At 37.4% G+C, this 18,366-nt stretch overlaps 1 protein-coding gene across 1 annotated transcript in view; it reads left to right on the plus strand.

The window, feature by feature from the left end:
- The window catches only part of GBE1 (1,4-alpha-glucan branching enzyme 1), a 277,012-nt gene that overhangs the window by 211,959 nt on the left and 46,687 nt on the right, over positions 1–18,366 (plus strand). The window contains exon 13 of the mRNA XM_003255144.3: positions 17,949–18,133. Coding sequence (XP_003255192.1) covers positions 17,949–18,133 — 185 coding nt within the window. The remainder of the gene's footprint in view (positions 1–17,948; positions 18,134–18,366) is intronic.

The following is an 18,366-nucleotide window of genomic DNA, read 5'->3' on the forward strand; positions in this document are numbered from 1 at the left end:
GAGCAGCCCCGAGGGCTGCTGGTTGTTCATTTTTATGGTTATTTCTTGATTATATGCTAAACAGGGGGTGGATTATTCATGCCTCCTCTTTTTAGACCACAGAGAGTAACGTCCTGACATTGCCATGGCATTTGTAGACTGTCGTGGTGCTAGTGGGAGTGTAGCAGTGAGGATGACCAGAGGTCACTCTCATTGCCATGCTGGTTTTGGTGGGTTCTAGCTGGCTTCTTTGCTGTATCCTGTTTTATCAGCAAGGTCTTTATGACCTGTGTCTTTTGCCAACCTCTGTCTCATTCTGTGACTTACAATGCCTAATCATCTGGGAATGCAGCCCAGGAGGTCTCAGTCTTATTTTACCTAGTCCCTATTCAAAATGGAGTTGCTGTGGTTCAAACAGCTCTGACATATATTCTCGCTCCATTTTATAAGAGAACTCTTAAGGGTTATAGTGGGATGAAGATCCATCTTCTGTAACTTCTTCAGGCTGAATAAGGGCAATGATATTCCTGCCTGTTAGGTCTCTTGCATTCAGGGTAGAGAGGAGTTCAGTCAGAAAGCATTGGTATGGTGATAGCCATTCATAACTCTTGAGTGCTGAAAAAAAGGTGATATCTGGAAGATTAGTAAGTGTCCAGTTTAAGAGAACATTGAGTAAGCTTATCCTACATTCCTACAAATGGAGTAAACAGCAATGTATTCCACTAGAGTAAAGTAAAATAAGTAAAATTACCCCAAGTAAACTGAATTAGAGGCTTTCCATGAACTGGGCAATTATTGGAACCAAGCCGTTATGGGGTTGCTAGCCAGTTCCAATGTGCCCAGAATTAGAATATTGACTCCAGATTTTTATATTACTCATCCTTTTCATTTCTTTTGAGCAGCATCCAGAGATCACTGGTTGGTTTACAGGAGTAAGCAGGGTCAGCCTAAATTGCAGGAAAAAACTCAAAAACAACCGATAAGACTAGAAGCTATTAATAATAACAAGTGAACTATAGTTCTTGAAACTTAATTTCTCTCTCCAGTTTCCCATTTTTACTAGAGATAAATTATGGTAAGACTGATTTGCTTTATTATGCTTGGCCTGTTTGTTTGTATAAAGTACAGCAAGAATAATTATTTTTGATATAGGCTTTTTAGTTGGCTTTGATGGAATTCTGTTGCATAAGGAATCTCAGATAAGACTTGTTTTTTTAAGTTGAGCCCAGCCATGAGTTTGTAACCTCAAACATCTATGAGTTGGATAAATTCCTCTATTCTTGAAGTTACAAGATGGCTTGGGGATCCTCGGCTTATCAGAAAGTGACATTCTTTGCTTATCACTGGTCAAGAACCCTGTGCAGAGACTGTGTAGACAAGGTGTGAGGCCAGCTTTCCCAAGAGGCTTTTATTGGCTTTAAAGTCAAGTTCAATTCCTTAAAGGAAAGCGCACCATTCCAGTCAATGCCTTGGTAAAATAACCAGTTTCGCCAATTGTGTCCTGTTACAAAAGAAAACAGATTCTTATTGCACTTATGCAAATAACTATATTGCCATAAATTAAGAATACCCAGCCGGGGGTGGTGGCTCACTTCTGTAATCCCTGCACTTTGGGAGGCTGAGGAGGGTGAATCACAAGGTTAGGAGTTTGAGACCAGCCTGGCCAAGATGGTGAAACCCCATCTCTACTAAAAATACAACAATTAGCTCGGCGTGGTGGTGGGTATCTGTAATCCCAGCTACTCAGGAGGCTGAGGTAGGAGAATCGCTTGAACCAGGGAGGCAGAGGTTGCAGAGAGTGAGATCACACCACTGCCCTACAGCCTAGGTGACAGAGCAAGACTCCATCTCAAAAAAAAAAAAAAAAAAAAAAAAAAGAATACTCACAAATAGTTTCCAAATTCTGGAGAAATTAGGTAGACAGAAACAAATACGCTTCAAATTTTGTTCACAGGAGTATACTTTACTTGTTAAAAGCTGCAAGTAGGTTAAAAGAAGTTACCTTGACTCTGAAAAACAAAGCAAAGGATCAGCAATTTTTTAAGCAAAATGTCAAAAAAGTTTCTTTAATCTTACATTAGTTTAGTCCATGCAGTTAACTCCTATTCTGCTTGATAATCATAAACATTTCAGCTCTCCATGAGAGTCCTTAATGTTTTTCCTCTATTCCAAAGTTATTCAAGTAATCAGAAACCTGCATTTAAGAGCAACTATCAAAGTCCTGTCACTGATTATGAAACCATCTTTTGAAGAGGATCAAAACAACACAACAATTTTCTGTGAATGACAAAATGTTATAGGGCAGCCACAGTTAAAAACACAATTGACAAATTTGGTTACCTTTCTGGCATATGATTTTATGTAACAATTATAATAACATACACTAAGTCCTATTAGAATTAGAGGAGTTTTACATAATTTTGGAACACATACCAACAACATATTTATACAAATATAGTCCAAAGAAAGCCAAACACTATTTCACATTTGACAGTGCTTCCTGTATGATTTTTGTACCAAATAAGCCAAATTTCACCTTTACATTAGTGTACTATTAATGTTAAAACCAATTCTTAATAAAATTCATTGACATATCTACCCAATTTTAATGTTTGACCATAAGGTAAGATACTCATAAACCTTTTTTAACCCTTACAATTTTATAACCTTTACAATTTTTTGTTAAAGGGTCAATTAGTGCTCTAAGAAAAACCTGTTTTGAGCCATATTCCGGTTGCAAGGCAGATTACTCCAAAGATGGTTCCTAGAGGGGAAGAGAATTAAAAAATGGCAAATGTCACACTGATATCAAACCAGAAAGGACTCATTTCCTAAGCCAGGAATTGAACCCTGAACCTGGGCAGCCATTGTGATGGCAGAGACCAAGAGATAGTACTGCCATGTGGTTAAAAGGTCAAGCTGTCAAGGATATAGAAAAAGAGAAGAGGAGAACTTTATCCAGTTTTGTTTCAGGGACCTGCAGCGAAGTTTGTAACTGATCAGTTTTCTGGGCCATTTTGAACAGCAGGCTTATGGTATCCTAGGCCAGCATTCTATCCTAAGATACCCCTCTTTATGACCAAACAAAACAGAAAGGCACACAAAGCACACCAGATTCGCTACAGCTTAAGATTAGCCTCACGGATCCTTTGTTCCCATTAATCAAACCTTTACAGAGGAGATAAACAGTGATTTTTACCATTCATTCAACCAGTTTGCCGAGAGGGAGAAAGAGAGAGAGAGAGAGAATGAACGAACCTAGAAGTCTGACTAGTAAGAAATTCTTATCCTTTTGCTGGCATGCCAGGCTTCTGGGTTCCCTTGCCCTGAGTGGCCCCAGTGACCCGGCTGGCTGCACCAAAGCCGTGGCTGCCAAGCTGCAACAAAGAGGAAAATTATCAAACTTCCCCTCTGAGGGAGGAAAAAGCTCCCCGTTTCCCACGGTCCTTTACTTGTGTAATTCTGCCAGCTGCAACTGTCAGCAAAGACTGCAAGGCAGATTACTCCAAAGAACATAGCAGTTAACATCCCATAGTGCTGAACCCGTTCTTATCCGAGGACTTTACTAAGAGGGTCCACTAACCCCCTAAATCTTATAAAGGACTCTAAACTTCCTAAGTTGGGCCTCGAACCCAAGTTCAGTCAAGCGTCCTTGCCTTTTATTTGAGAGGAGCCTTTCAATCTGTCTTAGGAGAGACTCTGACTCCCTTAAATTGGGGTTCTAATCCAATCCTACTCTTCACTGGGGTATATGCACCCCACGTACCCAAAGTTGGCCAATTGGTACACGCAGGTGATTTTCCTTTGGGTTGGGCGTCTCTTTAGTTGCATTTCTTCCATGGTCTGCCACAAAGATGTTACTGGACCCCACCACTTACCCAAAGTTAGTTTTTGGGTCAGGAGTTTCCTTAGTATTGTTCCTTCCATGGTGGCCAGAAAGATGTTACCGGAAAGGGGTCCTGATCCAGACCCTAAGAGAGGGTTTTTGGATCTCAGGCAAGAAAGAATTCAGGGACAGTCCATAGAGTAAAGTGAAAGCAAGTTTATTAAGAAAGTGGAGGAATGAACAAGTGGCTACTCCATAGGCAGAGCAGCCCCGAGGGCTGCTGGTTGTTCATTTTTATGGTTATTTTCTTGATTATGTGCTAAACAAGGGGTGGATTATTCATGCCTCCCGCTTTTAGACCATAGAGGGTGACTTCCTGACGTTGCCATGGCATTTGTAAACTGTTGTGGCACTGCTGGGAGTGTAGCAGTGAGAAAGACCGGAGGTCACTCTTGTTACCATGTTGGTTTTGGTGGGTTTTAGCTGGCTTCTTTACTGTAATCTGTTTTATCAGCAGGGTCTTTATGGCCTGTGTCTTGTGCCAACCTCCTATTTCATTCTGTGACTTAGAATGCCTAACCGTCTGGGAGTGCAGCCCAGTAGGTCTCATCCTTATTTTACCCAGCCCCTCTTCAAGATGGAGTTGCTGTGGTTCAGACACTCCTGACAAACCTGGTACAGTTATGAGGAATGGGAGTTAGGTGTTTGTTCTTTGTTTTTAATATTCTCATCAGGACTGTTGCCTGTAAGTGTGTACAGGTGTGTGTATTTAAAGTGAGAATGTATGTTTGTGTGTGAGTGTGTGTGTGAGTTTGTGTGTGTGTGTGGAGTTTGTGTGTGTGTGAGAGTTTGTGTGTGTGAGTTTGTGTGTGTGGGTGTGTGAGTTTGTGTGTGTGTGTTTGTGTGTGTGTTTGGTTTGTGTGTGCGTGTGAGTGTGTGAGAGTTTGTGTGTGTGTGTTTGTGTGTATGAGTTTGTGTGTGTGTGTGTGTGTGTGTATGTGCATGTACAGTGGTTTCTCCTTTTCCACTGGGGTATGTTCTTCAGTGGATGCCTGAAGCTTCATGTTGTACTGAACCCTGTATATACTGTTTTTTTTCCTTTACATGTATAACTATAATAAAGTTTAATTTATAAATTATGCAGAGAAAGAGATTAACAACAATAATAAAGAATAACATAGAACTATTATAACAGTATGCCAGTATCACTACTTGTGCTTTGGGGTCATTCAAAATAACGTAAAGTTAACTTGAACACAAGCACAGCAATACTATGGCAGTCTGATAACTGAGATGGCCATTCAGTGACTAATGAGCAGGTAGTGGATAGTGCAGAGATGCTGGGCAAAGTGATGATTCACATCTGGAGTGGAATGCAGGAGGACATCACAAGATTTCATCATGCTACACTGAAGCGCATGCATTAAAACTTATGAATTATATCTGGAATTTTCCATTTAATATTTTCAGGCCACAGGTGACCATGGGTAACTGAAACCATGGAAAGTGAAACCATGGAAAAGAGTGGACTGGTGGAGTACAACTGGCATGCACACACACACACACACATATGCTTGATATCAGCAAAGAGTTACATACCATTCACAGTCTGGAGGCAAGAGGGAGGCTGGGATAGACTGTAATGATAAATCCTGTTCTCTTGAGCACTGAGTTCTGTTTTGTTGGCCTCATCTAGCATGTCATCCTTTCTCTCATCTTCTGGATCTGATCACTGTATTTTGCTTCTGTGCCTCCAGAGAAATTATGTCGGACATTTAATAATTATAGAAGAAAACATCAAATCTTAACAAATACTTAAGGAGACTCTGTTGCAGGTACAGTGCACTGGAGCTTGCTGTGGAGAATGAAAGAGAAACATTAGATGTGGCTGGCCCCTTCCCATAACCATACTGATTAGTATCAAAAGGAGCAGGGGCGGTGATTGCAAGTTTATTTTTTTTTTAAAGAAAAATCACAGGCCCTGGTTTAAAAAATTGCTTTGTGCTGTGCCTCACACTTTGATGAGTTAAGTACTCACTGCAATACCAGAGAAAAGCCAAAGAATTTCATTTATTTCATTTTAATATAGATATTTTCTTTTAAAAGTTAGTCTTTAGTACAGTAACGAGGAGTAGGAGCTAATGTTTTTATATTCTCATTAGGACTATACATTATTTTTATGTACATGTAAAGTGGGGAACAATAACAAATTATGTAACATCCACAGCATGGAGGCTTTGATATACTTTAATTAATTCCTAGGTAAAATTAGTATGCATTACAGTTTACAGAAACAAAATACACAAACCTGCTAATCAAAATGTTCAGCCAACAGAGCTGGGGCTTTTTCATTAGTTATATTGCCTTGAATTTCATCACTGTACCAGCTGGCTTCTTGTCAATTTATAGTTTGGACCTTTACATCAAATAGCAAAAAAATTAATTACAGAAGGAGGAGTCCCAGTCGGAATTTTGCACTTAGAGGTTTCTTCACAATTAACCAGACATGAATGGGGGCTGTGTAAGGAGGAAATGGAACTAGAGAGAAGGAACTTGGTAGACTTTTAGAATCATTAACTATAGCAATGTTAGTCACCTACTTCCCTGATTTTGTTTTAAGGTTTAGCCAAAGTTTTCAGATTTCTCATTTCTAGAAGCACCCAGTTCTGTTACTATATTGAATGCAATGAATCATGTCATGAATTCTGAATTCTCTTGAAAAGGGTCCCAAGTGATGGCTCAAAAAATGATTATCCTCTCTTCATTTTGAATCGGGGAACATTCTATGTATTACACTACTGATCATAATCATAATTTAATGAGCAGAACGATCATGCTTTGATGGTTAGTGCCAGATTACTTGTAATACGTATTTTGGACCCAGAACTATTGTTCTTAACTGTCACAGTCATTGCCTCTGTGCGCTACAGTTAGTTTAAATGTGACTTTTCTAAGCCTCTTATCTGTTGAATAAACCAGCCAAAGGTTTTAAAAATGCTTCCTTTAACTTAGCTTTCTACTTTTCTTTTTTATTTTGCCTAAAAGCCCTTGTGACCCATTCTTCTAGTTGCTGACATTCTAATATAGTGAATGGTTCTTTCACAAATACATTTAATCTTTGGATGCCTGGAGAATCCGAAGAACACATTTCTGTCCTCTGAAAAATGCATGTGAACATACATACAACATTTTGCATGAAATATTAGAAAATCATTAGAAATGCATGAACCCCAAGTTGTGAACACCTGTTGCATTCATTGAGGAACATATAAATGTATTATGTACATATGTATGTATACCTATCATATTCATATGTAATTTAGGAATATACATATTGCTTAAATTCAAATGCTGATTCAGATCATATTGTGTGCATTCTGTCAAGTCATCTGTTCTAAAATAAATCAATTATATTCTTTGCCATCGCCTGAATAAATTTAGATTTCTGATCCATTTTTATACACAGCAGCCCCTACTTATAGGCTCATTTGGGTCACCGTATTTCACTGTACTGTCTCAATCACTGCCATATATCCTAAGTAATTTGTAGACCATAGCTGAGAAGGACATTCTTAACTTGTTTTAATGATAGTATTTTTCTTCATTAGGTTTGTGAGCTGTGAGCTAGTGCAGGATACTAACAGGCATTTTCCAGTTTTCTCTCTCCAGCCTTAAGAATGGTTCACTATTATCCCAAGGTCACTTTGAAAGTCTTTCTGTGATTTGCTTCCATTTATTTTATGCTTGTGTTTATGGTTTTGAACCAAATATGAAATTTAATGTTGTGTTTGTCTACATTAAACTTAATTTGCCCCTTGTCAGCTCTTTTACAACAGAGAAAACATTCAGAGCCACCCTATAGAATGTTTTGTCTACAATCACTGATGCAATTTTTCTGTCTCTCTTTGTTATATGCAACTTAATATATTTTTCAGTCTAAAAAGAGGCCTCTCTGAAGGAACATTTTCAGAAAATCTAAATGTCTACTAGAGATTAATAAATGATTTTCTAATAAAATAGAATCGTTACCCTATTTTGAATTTTTTAAAGTTCTATTTTCTAACTTAGAAATTTAATTTCATATTACATGTTATATGAATATGCTTCTTGAGATGCTCTTTGAAGTAGTGAATTTATACTTGAAAAAGACAAATGAAGTAAAAGTTAAAATATAAACAAAATCTTAAATTGAGTTACATTAACAAATATTACCAAATATTTTGTGTGCTTTTTTCTTTTTCTCAGATTTTTCTAAGTACTTAAATTAACCTCATGTAATTACATTTCTCCATTTAAAAATTAGTTACTTTTTAAAAATAATTTCAACTTTTATTTTAGATGCAACTTTTATTTTACATATGCAGGTTTGTCATGTGGAGATATTGCATGACACTGAGGTTTGGGGTATGAATGTCCGTCACCCAGGTAGTGAACGTAGTACCCAACAAGTAGTTTTTCAGCCCTCCCTGCTTTCTCTCTCCTGCCTCTAGTAGTCCCCAGATGAATTTTTTCTTAATGCTTACTAGTTTTTCAATACCATTACGTGGTATTGAAATGATAGATGAGTATTTTAAATTGATATATCTTAGAGGGCACTAAAATGAAACATTCAATATAAATGATGAAAAATACTTTTAAAGTAGAATCCTAAACATATACATTAAGGAATATAATTTGTGTTGAAAATTATTTTCAAGAGAATCTACTAACTTGTGCCTGTATCTTCGAATCATGAGCAGTGTTCAAAACTTGGGAAATGTTTGATCCTAGAATATCTGCTATTTACCTTTGAGCAGATATTATATTTATTCAGTTTATGTTAGGGAAATATCAGACAGGTGTACAAAGATACATTTAAAAGACTGGTGATTTTTTTTTCTTTTTTTTATTATTATTATACTTTAGGTTTTAGGGTACATGTGCACAATGTGCAGGTTTGTTACATGTGTATCCATGTGCCGTGTTGGTTTGCTGCACCCATTAACTCGTCATTTAGCATTAGGTATATCTCCTAATGCTGTCCCTCCCCCGTCCCCCCAACTCACAACAGTCCCCAGAGTGTGATGTTCCCCTTCCTGTGTCCGTGAGTTCTCATTGTTCAATTCCCACCTATGAGTGAGAACATGCGGTGTTTGGTTTTTTGTCTTTGTGATAGTTTACTGAGAATGATGTTTTCCAGTTTCATCCATGTCCCTACAAAGGACATGAACTCATCCTTTTTTATGGCTGCATACTATTCCATGGTGTATATGTGCCACATTTTCTTAATCCAGTCTGTCATTGTTGGACATTTGGGTTTGTTCCAAGTCTTTGCTATTGTGAATAGTGCCACAATAAACATACGTGTGCATGTGTCTTTATAGCAGCATGATTTATAGTCCTTTGGGTATATACCCAGTAATGGGATGGCTGGGTCAAATGGTATTTCTAGTTCTAGATCCCTGAGGAATCGCCACACTGACTTCCACAATGGTTGAACTAGTTTACAGTCCCACCAACAGTGTAAAAGTGTTCCCATTTCTCCACATCCTCTCCAGCACCTGTTGTTTCCTGACATTTTTAATGATGGCCATTCTAACTAGTGTGAGATGGTATCTCATTGTGGTTTTGATTTGCATTTCTCTGATGGCCAGTGATGATGAGCATTTTTTCATGTGTTTTTTGGCTGTATAAATGTCTTCTTTTGAGAAGTGTCTGTTCATGTCCTCTGCCCACTTTTTGATGGGGTTGTTTGTTTTTTTCTTGTAAATTTGTTTGAGTTCATTGTAGATTCTGGATATTAGCCCTTTGTCAGATGAGTAGGTTGCAAAAATTTTCTCCCATTCTGTAGCTTGCCTGTTCACTCTGATGGTAGTTTCTTTTGCTGTGCAGAAGATCTTTAGTTTAATTAGATCCCATTTGTCAATTTTGGCTTTTGTTGCCATTGCTTTTGGTGTTTTAGACATGAAGTCCTTGCCCATGCCTATGTCCTGAATGGTACTGCCTAGGCTTTCTTCTAGGGTTTTTATGGTTTTAGGTCTAACATGTAAGTCTTTAATCCATCTTGAATTAATTTTTGTATAAGGTGTAAGGAAGGGATACAGTTTCAGCTTTCTACATATGGCTAGCCAGTTTTCGCAGCACCATTTATTAAATAGGGAATCCTTTCCCCATTGCTTGTTTTTGTCAGGTTTGTCAAAGATCAGATAGTTGTAGATATGCGACATTATTTCTGAGGGCTCTGTTCTGTTCCATTGATCTATGTCTCTGTTGTGGTACCAGTACCATACTGTTTTGGTTACTGTAGCCTTGTAGTATAGTTTGAAGTCAGGTAGTGTGATGCTTCCAGCTTTGTTCTTTTGGCTTAGGATTGACTTGGCGATCTGGGCTCTTTTTTGGTTCCATATGAACTTAAAGTAGTTTTTTCCAATTCTGTGAAGAAAGTCATTGGTAGCTTGATGGGGATGGCATTGAATCTGTAAATTACCTTGGGCATTATGGCCATTTTCACGATATTGATTCTTCCAACCCATGAGCATGGAATGTTCTTCCATTTGTTTGTATCCTCTTTTATTTCATTGAGCAGTGGTTTGTAGTTCTCCTTGAAGAGATCCTTCACATGCCTTGTAAGTTGGATTCATAGGTATTTTATTCTCTTCCAAGCAATTGTGAATGGGAGTTCACTCATGATTTGGCTCTCTGTTTTTCTGTGATTGGTGTACAAGAATGCTTGTGATTTTTGTACATTGATTTTGTATTCTGAGACTTTGCTGAAGTTGCCAATCAGCTTAAGGAGATTTTGGGCTGAGACGATGGGGTTTTCTAGATATACAATCATGTCATCTGCAAACAGGGACAATTTGACTTCCTCTTTTCCTAATTGAATACCCTTTATTTCCTTCTCCTGCCTGATTGCCCTGGCCAGAACTTCCAGCACTATGTTGAATAGGAGTGGTGAGAGAGGGCATCCCTGTCTTGTGCCAGTTTTCAAAGGGAATGGTTCCAGTTTTTGCCCATTCAGTATGATATTGGCTGTGGGTTTGTCATAGATAGCTCTTATTATTTCAAGATACGTCCCATCAATACCTAATTTATTGAGAGTTTTTAGCATGAAGCATTGTTGAATTTTGTCAAAGGCCTTTTCTGCATCTATTGAGATAATCATGTGGTTTTTGTCTTTGGTTCTGTTGATATGCTGGATTACATTTATTGATTCGCGTATGTTGAACCAGCCTTGCATCCCAGGGATGAAGCCCACTTGATCATGGTGGATAAGCTTTTTGATGTGCTGCTGGATTCAGTTTGCCAGTATTTTATTGAGGATTTTTGCTCAATGTTCATCAAGGATATTGGTCTGAAATTCTCTTTTTTGGTTATGTCTCTGCCAGGCTTGGTATCAGGATGATGCTGGCCTTATAAAATGTTTTAGGGAGGATTCCCTCTTTTTCTGTCAATTGGAATAGTTTCAGAAGGAATGGTACCAGTTCCTTCTTGTACCTCTGGTAGAATTCGGCTGTGAATCCATCAGGTCCTGGACTCTTTTTGGTTGGTAAGCTATTGATTATTGCCACAATTTCAGAGCCTGTTATTGGTCTATTCAGAGATTCAACTTCTTCCTGGTTTAGTCTTGGGAGGATGTATTTGTTGAGGAATTTATCCATTTCTTCTAGATTTTCTAGTTTATTTGCATAGAGGTGTTGGTAGTATTCTCTGATGGTAGATAGTATTTCTGTGGGATCGGTGGTGATAACCCCTTTTTCATTTTTTATTGCATCTATTTGATTCTTCTCTCTTTTCTTCTTTATTAGTCTTGCTAGTGGTCTATCAATTTTGTTGATCTTTTCAAAAAACCAGCTCCTGGATTCATTAATTTTTGAAGGGTTTTTTGTGTCTCTGTTTCCTTCAGTTCTGCTCTGATTTTAGTTATTTCTAGCCTTCTGCTAGCTTTTGAATGTGTTTGTTCTTGCTTTTCTAGTTCTTGGTTTCAAAGAACATCTTTATTTCTGCCTTCATTTCATTATGTACCCAATAGTCATTCAGGAGCAGGTTGTTCAGTTTCCATGTTGTTGAGCGGTTTTGAGTGAGTTTCTTAATTTTGGGTTCTAGTTTGATTGCACTGTGATCTGAGAGACAGTTTGTTATAATTTCTGTTCTTTTACATTTGCTGAGGAGAGCTTTACTTCCAACTATGTGGTCAGTTTTGGAATAGGTGAGGTGTGGTGCTGAAAAAAATGTATATTCTGTTGATTTGGGGTGGAGAGTTCTGTAGATGTCTATTAGGTCCACTTGGTGCAGAGCTGAGTTCAATTCCTGGATATCCTTGTTAACTTTCTGTCTCGTTGATCTGTCTAATGTTGACAGTGGGGTGTTAAAATCTCCCATTATTATTGTGTGGGAGTTTAAGTCCCTTTGTAGGTCACTCAGGACTTGCTTTATGAATCTGGGTGCTCCTGTGTTGGGTGCATATATATTTAGGATAGTTAGCTCTTCTTGTTGAATTGATCCCTTTACCATTATGTAATGGCCTTCTTTGTCTCTTTTGATCTTTGTTGGTTTAAAGTCTATTTTATCAGAGACTAGGATTGCAACCCCTGCCTTTTTTTGTTTTCCATTTTCTTGATAGATCTTCCTCCATCCCTTTATTTTGAGTCTATGTGTGTCTCTGCCTGTGAGATGGGTTTCCTGAATACAGCACACTGATGGGTCTTGACTCCTTATCCAGTTTGCCAGTCTGTGTCTTTTAATTGGAGCATTTAGCCCATTTACATTTAAAGTTAATATTGTTATGTGTGAATCTGATCCTGTCATTATGATGTTAGTTGGTTATTTTGCTCATTAGTTGATGCAGTTTCTTCCTAGCCTCCATGGTCTTTACAATTTGGCATGTTTTTGCAGTGGCTGGTACCGGTTGTTCCTTTCCATGTTTAGTGCTTCCTTCAGGAGCTCTTTTTGGGCAGGCCTGATTTTTTATAACACAGAAATATTACAAAAAGTCAAAATTACTAACTTAAGGTGATTGGTTAAATAAAATTTCATTACATGGTCCACAATGGAATACCATCATGGAGATGCATACTTATTGATATGCAAAATGCCCATTTTAAATTTCAAAATAATATGTAATACGCGTCTATCTTTGTTCAAAAACAAGTTGTAGGTAGTTGGTAGATAGGTATGAATGTATGTATAGGTATCAGTATAGATATAGATATAAATATACAGATGTGGATCAGACAAAAATAAATACAATGTTTATCAAAAGAAAAACAGATTATTTTGTAATATCTGTGTGTGTGTAATTGTGATTTTTAAAAATTTTTCTATGAGTGGATTACTTAATAAATTAATAAATAAAAGAAAAATAAAACATTGTAATAGAAGTCAATATTTATTGAGCACATACTATGTATCGTATATGCTTCTGAATAATTTACATGCCTAACCTATTTAATTGTCATTATGCTACTCTTCAGTCCTTATTATCTTAGCCTGTTTGTCCTGCTGTAACAAACCACCATAGACTGGGTTGCTTACACAACAAAAACTATTTCTCATAGTCTGGATGCTGGGAAGTCCTAGATCGAGGCACTGGCAGATTTGATACCTGGTGATGCCCTATTTCCTGGTTCACAGATGGCTGCCTTCTCACTGTATCCTCCATAGCAGAAGAAACAAGGGAGCTCTCTGGGGCCTCTTTTATAACAACATTAATCCTGTTCATGAGGGGTCAATCCTTCTGACCTAATCACCTCCCAAAGCCCCATCACCTAAATGCCATCACATTAAGAGTTAATATTTCAACATATGAATTTGGGCGAGGTGGGGGGGCAACTTGCAGCCTATCACCATTATTTATGCTGTAGATTATAAGCATGTGAATTTTTCACACTGGCATGTTAGAAATAAATGATAATAATGTAATTTCACATTTTTATGGAGTCCATGAACCCTCTGAGGCTGGATCATGGGGTGTGTGTGTGTGTGCGTGTTTTCCTGGGGAGCAGTTACTTAGCTTTTAATCAGATTGTGCGATGAGTTAATACCATCCTCTGATAGTTTTAGTCAAACTCACCATTCATTTCTGTACTATTGAAAACTCCACTACCAAAGCAAGATACGAAGAGCAAGCAAAACTATAAAGTGAAAATGAATTTGTTGTTTTCACCTCATTAATCTACCCAAGGCAGTTGGTAAATATAGCAAGCAGCAACAGCGTGACCTCAGGTCACATTTTCAAGCAGGCTAGGAAGAAATGGGAGTTGGGGAGGTCATGAGGTGCCAGGAGTGTTCTAGCCAGAGCAGAACTCTACTTTTGGATAGTGCCTAAAATGTTAATTTTAAGTGGTATATAATCAACTGCCAGTTAAACTACAAATAACCTTTGAGAGCTTGTTCAGAGGCTTTGCAAGGTGAACATGTAGAATAGTGAGGCTTCCATGAGGGTGGATATAGGATTCCTAACATAGTAATCTGATTTACCCTATCAGTCTGGGTGTCTTATAACAACGTAATTTTCATTTTCAATTCTGTCTTTTAAGATCTAAAACAGTAGATGATTCAAAGCACATTAATACTTGGCTTTGGGATATATGTTTGTATTATTAAAATATGAATAAATGCATCTGTGCAGAACTTCAACACTTTAAGAAAGGAATAAGGCCATTCCATGAAAACCTATATGAAGAAGAGCCAAATAGCTAGCAACCCTTTGGATTCATCCTTGTTACCTGTATGGGCAGCTGGTTCTCTCCTCAGAATGATGATTTTACAGATGAGGAAACCGAGCACTAGAAAGATTAAATTGCCTATATTCACATCACTCATAAGTGACATAGCTGTGATTTAAACCCAAGTCTTGCTAACTTGGAAATCTGCATCTATGGGCATCATGCTGTATAACTGACTACTTTCAAAATATTATGGAGAAGTTGATAAACTGTAGATTCCAGCCTAGTAATCACTCCAGAAGTAATGTATCCATATCATTGGGTGTACGGGGTGAACATTTTTAACAGCCTTCCTTGGTGATTCTGGAATGTAATATAGATTGAGAAGCATAGCTTTACACCATTCGTATTTCTGCATCAGAGGGGAGATCATGTAGCAAGTTCTTATTTCTGATTTTATTTTTGGGGAGCATTTAATGCTACTGACCACCATCCTTGGGACTCTTCTTAGCCTTCTGTGTTTTCTTCTGATGTCCACTTTACCCTGCTAACCATTGCTCTCAGTCTTCCCTCACATGGCTTCTTTCTGCCTTCAGTTCCTTGGTATGCTGGCCATGGCGTTTTTTCTCTGGTGGCTCTCATTATCTTTGCTTATTGAGGCTTTATAAATTACTCTTTCTCCCCACCTACAATTCTCTCTTGAGTTTCCGTACCTTATTTTTATCATTCTTCTAAATCTACAGATGCTGATGTATCCATCGTGTCTTAAATTTAGCAGGCCTAAAATTGAACTCATTATCTTCTTACCCCAAATTTTCTGTCACCGTTTTCCTCTAGTGTAGTTAACGCTGTCACTACTCAGCCTCCTGAACTCAAACTTCAAAATTGCATTCCGACTTTCCTTTTCCTCACTGTCTCCATTCAGTCAGCCAGTCATCAAATCTTGTTATTTCCATCTCAGAAATGCCATTTGAATCGATCATTCTTTTCTCTATTTCCACAGAATCTCATCATCTGTTATACATTGGATTCCATACCAGTTTTCCTACCATTCAACTTTTCCTGATATCCAGTCTTTTTTCCACATGGTACCAGAGATATTTTAATAATAAACACATTTGGAATTCTCATTTCCCTACTTTAAAATAGCCTTTGATTCCCTAATGCCTGCAATATAAGGTACAAAATGCATACGGTTCAGCCTAATGATCCTGCTTTATCTCCTTACCACAAGTCTTATTTTGTGGCTAAACTGAACTTTTTACTACATCTCACTTTCTCACTCTGATACATTTGTGCATCTGATACATACCTGGAATCTCTGTCCAGGTATGAGAAGTTGGTCATTCTTAGCCCTGTGTTTCCGTAGTATTTACTTGTGCACAACATGCTATAGTAGTAATTAAGAGTCAGGGGGCTGAAACCAGACTATCTGGGTTCACAGGCCCAACTCCTTAATTACTGTGTAACATCTTTGTGCCTCAGTTTCCTTATCTGTAAAATTGAAATAATAATATTACCTACCTTAGACAATTCTTGAAGATAGGGTTAATTCATGTGCAATGCTTACAATTGTGCCTGGCACATAATAAACAGAAATTAAGCATGTGCTACTTCTACTGTCATCATGATGACAATGATGTGACAGTCTCCATGGAAGAGGGCTAAAGGAATTGCCTAATAATACTGGGATCAACCCAGAGATCCATGGCTGTCCCAAAAGAAAAGTATTTTGCCTATAGGAAGCCTGGATCCAGTTTGTAGGCTAATATACTATCGCTACCTCATGGCATTTCTGGTCTCTCGTAAATCATCCACTAGTTAAAATCCCACTAGTCCTTGGATTGGTATGTGGACATATACTTGTTCCCAGACTGGAAGTCCCTTCATTATCAGTAAAGATTGCTCCAATTGCAATTCTGGAGGTACATTATTTTGCTAGTTTCATGGTTGAAGGAGTAAGCTGTGCCATGGGTATACCTTGGGCTGATGTGAATCAGATTTTAGACCTAGACAGGACCTTTAAATATAGCAGAGGGACATTCCTTGTGTCAATTTAAAGCATCCTAATATTGCCTCATAAAGTCGGCTCTCTGCTATGACACACTGGGGACATCATAAGAAATATTGTCATTTAGACTGAAATTTGAATTGAGCAAAATGTTTGTAGACACTTTAATTTTTAAGAAACTGCTATACACCTGTTTATTTGGATGATATTTTTATTTGGATGAATGTGGTCCTGAAAAGTTAAATGTAAGTTGCAGAATTTCTTAGCATAAAGTTCACTATTTAAAGCACCTCTGCAGTAAATTATTTTGAATTACATCCTAGCTTATTAGTTTTTATTTATTATAATATTAATATGCAGGTTATTTGAAGTAGGACACATTTGTATTGGCTATGATATTTTCTAAGTCATTGGAGAAATTTATAGCATTAAGTAGAAATTTGCAGCATTAATTAGAAGTTTGTAGCACTAATTAGAAAATCACAACAATAATTAATTGTAGCACATGAAAGAAAATTTTGGAAAGTAGCGTTTAATTTTTAGGGAAAGAAAAGAAGGCTTAAAGTAGAAATTGAACTTAAGAGTAACAATAAGAACCAATTGGTTAGATGACTAATATCTAAAATTGATTCTCAAAATGGAAACCATATATTTGTTACTGTTTTATTTTATTTTTTACGTTTATTGGGTTTCTGGTTCTGATCATTATAGTGAGAGATAATATTATATAGATCCCTAGCCAGGGGTCTCAGCTGTACACACAGAAGAATAAGCATAAGCATGCAGGCACACTTGAAATGAAAGGTACACATCTAGTAGTAAGAAATAGATCTGAAAAAGAAATACGGAAAATTCATAATAAAAGTAATGACCTGAGTTTCCTTAGCACCTGAAGTTTACAAGATATTTGCCTAATGTGATGTGGTAGGAAAAACTGGATTTTAATGAGAGGAACTCAATTTTAATGGTTGCTTTCCCACTATGTGAAGTTGGGCAAGTCTCTTAACTGGCCAGAGCTTTGGATTTCTTATCTGTGAAATGAATATAATAGAGAGTTCCTCTGAGGATCAAAAAATAACCTACATACAAAGCCTTTGGAAATTGTCAAGCATTGTACAGATTTCAGAGATTATAGAAATAGAGATTTCAGAAATTACTCTGAGATCGCAGAGATTATTTCAGAAATAAAGTAAGTATGACATTGATAATTGTCTTCAGTTTGTGCTTGAGGAAACCAAGATGTGCAACAAGTAATGAGCAGCCAAACTGAAGCTGGACCCTGGGCTTCTGAGTCCAAATGTGGTACTTCCTGTGCTAGACCATGCTATTTTTGAGCTACACCTCTGTATCATTCACAGGACACAGGTCTAGTAAATGATAGCCTAAACTGAATTTAAAAAACATTAAAAACGTATAATTATTTATTTATTATTAGTAAGAAATTCTAATATTACAAGGTGATACTTACATTTGTTTTTTAATGCAGGTAATGAATTTGGGCATCCTGAATGGTTAGACTTCCCAAGAAAAGGAAATAATGAGAGTTACCATTATGCCAGACGGCAGTTTCATTTAACTGACGATGACCTTCTTCGCTACAAGTTCCTAAATAATTTTGACAGGGATATGAATAGATTGGAAGAAAGATGTGGTTGGCTTTCAGCTCCACAGGTAAGCCCTTCACTCTGAATGCTATGTTTTAGACAACAGTGAGGTACATGCTTAGAATGGCAACCAATTTAAATCTATATGCAGATCTTTTAAACAGCACTTTATTATTCAGTGTGTAGTGTCCTGTACCATACTTCAGGTTGTCACAACATGTCACTGAAGTCTCTCCAATTGATAATGAAAATCTTAAACATAATGCCCTGCTTAGTTTCCTGGTTTGTTTGTTGTTATTG

Source organism: Nomascus leucogenys, chromosome 21 (genome assembly GCF_006542625.1).
Source record: "Nomascus leucogenys isolate Asia chromosome 21, Asia_NLE_v1, whole genome shotgun sequence".
Classification (NCBI taxonomy): domain Eukaryota; kingdom Metazoa; phylum Chordata; class Mammalia; order Primates; family Hylobatidae; genus Nomascus; species Nomascus leucogenys.